At 45.4% G+C, this 6,344-nt stretch overlaps 1 protein-coding gene across 1 annotated transcript; it reads left to right on the top strand.

Moving 5' to 3' along the window:
- Positions 1-1,421: 1,421 nt before the first annotated feature.
- Positions 1,422-2,006, top strand: LOC144120316 (uncharacterized). Its single transcript, XM_077652701.1, has one exon. The coding sequence runs from the start codon at positions 1,422-1,424 to the stop codon at positions 2,004-2,006; it is 585 nt and encodes a 194-aa protein (XP_077508827.1).
- The last annotated feature ends 4,338 nt before the right edge of the window (positions 2,007-6,344 follow it).

Below are 6,344 nucleotides of genomic sequence, written 5' to 3'. Positions count from 1 at the left end.
TGCGGCCTTTCTGCGGGGACTTTCTTGGACTTTGCCGCCCAAATCTCGCGCCAACAGCGTCAAGCACAGACAACATTGGCATCTACAGCTGGTTGGGACACACCCCCCGGATTCTTCACATTGGCAGCAGCGGCGAAGGCGCGAGGACGCAACACAAACTTCTGCTCTGTGCAGTGTCCGGATAATTCTCCGCGGTTGGGCCAACTGCTGCACCTTGGTGTCCGGAAACTGCGTCAACGAAAGCGGGCGGATCCAGCCTGCATTGTGCCCAGGACCAGTGCGGCCTTTCTGCGGGGACTTTCTTGGACTTTGCCGCCCAAATCTCGCGCCAACAGCGTCAAGCACAGACAACATTGGCATCTACAGCTGGTTGGGACACACCCCCCGGATTCTTCACATTGGCAGCAGCGGCGAAGGCGCGAGGACGCAACACTAAACTTCTGCTCTGTGCAGTGTCCGGATAATTCTCCGCGGTTGGGCCAACTGCTGCACCTTGGTGTCCGGAAACTGCGTCAACGAAAGCGGGCGGATCCAGCCTGCATTGTGCCCAGGACCAGTGCGGCCTTTCTGCGGGGACTTTCTTGGACTTTGCCGCCCAAATCTCGCGCCAACAGCGTCAAGCACAGACAACATTGGCATCTACAGCTGGTTGGGACACACCCCCCGGATTCTTCACATTGGCAGCAGCGGCGAAGGCGCGAGGACGCAACACTAAACTTCTGCTCTGTGCAGTGTCCGGATAATTCTCCGCGGTTGGGCCAACTGCTGCACCTTGGTGTCCGGAAACTGCGTCAACGAAAGCGGGCGGATCCAGCCTGCATTGTGCCCAGGACCAGTGCGGCCTTTCTGCGGGGACTTTCTTGGACTTTGCCGCCCAAATCTCGCGCCAACAGCGTCAAGCACAGACAACATTGGCATCTACAGCTGGTTGGGACACACCCCCCGGATTCTTCACATTGGCAGCAGCGGCGAAGGCGCGAGGACGCAACACTAAACTTCTGCTCTGTGCAGGTGTGTAATTTGTCTTGTAATTTGGCTGTTCTGCATTCTTGTTGCTGCTGCTGCTGCCAACTGATTTTTTCCCCTCCCCTTCCTGTAAAATGTCCGTGAATTGCTTCAAGTGCAACGAACCGGTGGAATCTGATGACGCATCAGTTGTCTGCACTGAATGCTTTTACAGCTTCCATGTCGGTGCGTGTTCAGGGCTGCAGGAAACAGTTGTCCGCACAAGGGGAGATGCAGCTCGTAAAAGCTATAAATGCCCACTCTGTCGTTCAGGCAAATCGCGGCAAACGCCTAAAGAAAAAAAGAGCGAGGAGGACGGAGTCGATGCTATCATGTTTTCAAATCTTGTTAAACAGGTAAATGAACTGTGATGCCTGAAGGCGACCGTTGCTGATCTCGAGGCTTCGGTGGAAATGATGTCATCAAAGTATGATGAGCTATTGGCTCGTGTGGACAAACAAGACCAAACAATCGAGAGCTTGCTAAAGCGCGTCGAGAAGGTAGAAGGTGGTCAACAGGTCGAGTTACGTCAACTAAAGGAGGACATGAACACGTTAGAACAGCACAGCCGTGCCCTCAACCTAGAAATCCACGGAGTTCAGAGCTGTCCAGGCGAGAACTTGCTATCAAAAGTGAACGAAGTGGCCGAAAAGATAAAGCTACCCGCGGTGACCCAACAGGAAGTTAACGATTTGCACAGACTGCCGGCTAAGGGCTCTAAAATTCCCATAATCCTTGTTCGCTTTGCCAACAAAGGCACACGCGATGAATGGCTTAGGAACAGGAACGAACTGCGGACAGATGAGAAGTGCTGCATATACCTGAACGAGAACCTCACAAAGCGGAATAGGCAACTGTTGCAGCGTGCAAAGACGTGGGCCGATGACCATGGATTCCGTTTTGCATGGTACAGACATGGTAGAATTTACGTGAGGAAGGAAAGCGGCGAAACCGCCTATCTAATCAAATATGAGTGTGATCTTGACAAGATCGTGACCTAAGCCGCTACCACTTCGAAGTGCGGATAACACAAGCGAACAACAAAAATGAGTTTTTCCTACCTGCTCCCTGAGGAACTAAAAGACGTTCTTGGTTTGACGTACCATTCATTATTTAAATGTTTTCATATAAATACGCGGTCGCTAAATAATAAACTTTCGGAAATAGAGCTATTGTTATCTTCATTTCATTTCAGCAATGATATTATCATGTTCACCGAAACATGGTTGTCTGATGACGAGACGTTCATTCTGCCCCACTATAAGAGCTTTTTTCTTAACCGCAGCAGTCGTCGTGGCGGCGGCGTGTCTTTGCTTGTAAGCAACGAACTGAAATCTGACACGCTTGATCAATATTGTGTTTGCAGTGATGACTATGAGATATTGACTGTAATTACCGGCGACATGGTTCTCTATGTAATCTACCGACCACCAGACGGAAACATTTCGAACTTCATTAATTTCATTGACCACTTTCTTGCCTTTATAAATGAAAAAAAGTTAAAGATAATACTTGGTGGTGACCTGAATTTAGACATGATGTGTGACAATATTCATACGCGATGTTTCAATGTTGTGGTTAAGAGCAATAACTGTGAAAATGTCATTTCTAAACCAACTCGTGTTACTTGTTCTACTGAAACTTTACTTGATCTCTTTATTACAAATTATGACACCTCATGTGTTGAATCAGAAGTACTGCTATGTGACATTAGTGACCACCTTGGTATATTTATGGGTGTTGAAAAGACTAACCGCCATAAAAAAACAAAGTCATGTCACGCTACCCAGTTCGTCTCTGAAAAAAGCTTAGAAATGTTCCGCGATGATATTAGCAACGCAGATTTCTCTGAGCTGTATTCTATGGAAGACTGCAACGTCGCCTATGAATTGTTTATTGATACTGTGAAAAAAGTGTACGCAAAGCATTTTCCATATGTAACCAAAAGGCAATCGACACGTATAAGAAAACCATGGATTACACCTGATTTATTAAAGCGAATAAAGGAAAAACACAAAATATACAATAACTTTATCAAATGTAGAGATCCTGCAGTGTTTTCAACATTTAAAGCCTATCGAAATAAGCTAAACAAAGATATTAGGCTTGCTAGAGATCGATATTTCTGTGAATATTTTGAAGGATGTAGTAATAATTCAGACCTGCTATGGAAAAAACTTAATTCGCTGTTGAAGCCCTCGAGAAAGGAAGGCGGTATTGAAACCATAACATGTGGCGATAATGTCCTCACGGGTGCCGCTATGTCGAACGCTTTTAACAGCTTTTTCACAGATGTCACAAGCATGCCTTGTGACAATACTGACTACCCCTACATTAATGATCGCTTAGAAAATAGCTTGTTCCTTCATTCTGTTTCTGAGGCTGAGGTTGTGTCGGCATTTTTGGAACTTTCTAATAGTTCGGCCTGTGATGCGGACGATATCCAGGTCAAGCCAATTAAGTTTGTTATAGACATATTATCATCGCCACTAAGTTATTTATTCAACCTATGTTTTTTAAAGGGCATATTTCCAAATAAAATGCAGGTGGCTAAAGTAGTAGTTATTTACAAGAAAGGTGACAAGAACTCCCTTGGAAATTATAGACCTATTTCTTTGCTCCCTGTCTTTTCTAAAGGCTTAGAAGAGCTTATCTTCTCTCGACTGCAAACATTCATAGAAAAAAATGATATTATAACAGGATGGCAGTTTGGATTTCGGAAGAATAAATCCACTGAGCTTGCGCTTCTTCACGAGAAAGAATATATCTAAACAGTTTTGAAAAGAAACATATCGTGCTAGCTACCTTCGTAGATTTCAAAAAAGCATTTGATTCTCTAAATCACGAACTGCTGATTAGAAAGCTTGAAATGTATGGAATTAGAGGTCTTCCTCTGCAACATTTAAACTCTTATCTTTCTAATCGTGCACAATATACAACCATTAATGGTATTGAGTCTTCTTTAAAGAATATAAAATGTGGAGTGCCGCAGGGTAGCATATTGGGGCCTTTGCTCTTCAACTTATTTATTAACGACATAGTAAACATCACCGACCAAGCATCGTTTTTTATTTATGCAGACGACACAAGTATTTTCCTCTCAACGAATGACTGCGATTCCCTGATAGACAAAGGAAACAATATTTTATGCCAACTAAACACCTGGACAGAACTAAATGGGTTAAAAATAAATGTGAATAAAAGCAAGGCTGTTATCTTCCGACCAAGGAATAAACTTCTGCATACAAATAAAAAGCTACTACTTAATTCAGAGGAGATTGAGATAGTAGAAAAATTTAAAACACTTGGAGTCGTCTTTCACGAAACAATGTCATGGGACCATCATGTAGATATAATCTTGCCTAAACTCGCTCGAGTCGTAGGACACCTATATCGCCTGAAAACAATGCTTCCTTCGAGGATTAGGGACCTCATATACAAATCGTTGTTTTTGTCCCATTTAAATTATTGTCACCTTGTCTGGGGCATGACCACTCTGAATAATCTAGACAAAATTTATCTACTTCAAAAGAAAGCGATAAGGTGCATATTCCAGCTTAGTTTCAACCAGCATACAAACCAGTACTTTGAAGATGCATGTATTATGAAAATTTTTGACATCTATAGTTTTCAACTGCTTTCGAGATATAAGAAGGAGCTACTTCGTCATACTGATTATTTGGGGAGACTGGCCTCCCTAACGCCGAGCGAGAAGCTGTATAACACTAGACAACACTCCCCGTGGCAGACTAAAACTCCAAGAACAAACTACGGATTACAAATGATTGCCTTCCAGTTGCCTAAACACCTAAACACGTTACATCATAAAAATATTGACATAATTAGTACGCCGATCCGTGACCTTTGTAAACATTTCCTGTGTTTCAAAAATTAGTCTGCTTTTATAATCTTTTCATTTTTCCTTTTTATTCAGTGTTTGCATCAAAAGTTTGTAGTACTAATTTTGTTATTGTGATACTGTTGCACAATATGTATTCTTTGTTCCGCTGATGCCTTTGTATATGTAGGGGCCGAGGGCTCGTCAAGCCTCGCTGGCTTTTTTCCTCGGCCCTTTTCATCGTTGTGATGAATAAATCTCTATTATTATTATTATTATTATTATTTATAGCTTCTATCGTCCCAAGACATGCTGATGCAAAGGTTCCAGGCACAGAGAATGACCGGACGCGCCCTTGCCGCTGCGTCGGCTTGGCTCTTTCCGGAAGAGTGCGGCTTTGATGCACTGGACGTTGGCTGCAGAAACACAGAATTTTCAGCGATGATGCTAGCCCGGAGTAACACTGCCAAGTGAGGCGTACCCGCTGGTAAAGGTTATTTATAGCTGCTATCGGGCCAAGGCATGCTGATGCAAAGGTTCCATGCACAGCGAACGGCCGGGCTCGCACTTGCCGCTCCGTCGGCTTGCTTCTTTCCGGAAGCGTGCTGCTTTGAAGTACTGAACGTTGGCTGCAGAAATACAGAAATTTCAGCGATGATGCTAGCCCGGCGTTCAACTGCCAGGTAAGACGTCCCCGCCGGTCAAGGTTATTTATGGCTCTATTGGCACAAGACTTGCAAATGCAAAGGTTCCAGGCACAGCGAATGGCCGCACGCGCACTTGCCGCTCCGTCGGCTTGCTTCTTTACGAAAGCGCGCGGCTTTGATGCACTGGACGTTGCTCTGCACAAATGCAGAATTTCCAGCGATGATGCTAGCCCGGCGTTTTACTGCGATGTGAGGCGTTGCCGCTGGTAAATGTTATTTATATCTTCTATCGGCCAAAGACGTGCTGAGGCTGAGGTTCCAGGCAGAGCGAACGGCCGGACGCGCACTTTCCGCTCTGTTGCCTTGTTTCTTTCCGGAGGCGTGCGGCTTTGATGCACTGGACGTTGCGCTGAAGCAATACAGAAGTTTCAGCGATGATGCTAGCCCGGCGTTCGACTGCCAGGTGAGAAGTCCCTGCTGGTAAAGGTTATTCAAGGCTTCTATCGGCCAAAAATGTGCTCATGCAAAGCTTCCAGGCACAGCGAACGGCTCGACGCGCAATTGCCGCTCCGTCGGCTTGCTTCTTTCCGGAAGCTTTCGGCTTTGATGTACTGGCGGTTGGCTGCAGAAATACAGAATTTTCAGCGATGATTCCAGCCCGGCTTTACACTGCCAAGTGAGGCGTCCCCACTGGTAAAGATTATTTATAGCTTCCATCGACCCAAGACATGCTGATGCAGAGGTTGTTCCAGGCAGAGCGAACGGCCGGACGCGAACTTTCTGCTCCGTCACCCTGCTTCTTTCCGGAAGCGTGCGGCTTTGATGTACTGGACGTTAGAGGCAGAAATACAGAA

This window comes from Amblyomma americanum, chromosome 2, assembly GCF_052857255.1.
Source record: "Amblyomma americanum isolate KBUSLIRL-KWMA chromosome 2, ASM5285725v1, whole genome shotgun sequence".
NCBI classification, from domain to species: domain Eukaryota; kingdom Metazoa; phylum Arthropoda; class Arachnida; order Ixodida; family Ixodidae; genus Amblyomma; species Amblyomma americanum.
The sequence above is the reverse complement of the archived record's forward strand: the minus strand, read 5'-3'. Positions and strand labels throughout refer to the sequence as shown.

Coding starts and splice junctions, on each gene's coding strand:
- LOC144120316 (XM_077652701.1), top strand. CDS start 1,422: ATGTCATCAAAGTATGATGAGCTATTGGCTCGTGTGGACAAACAAGAC.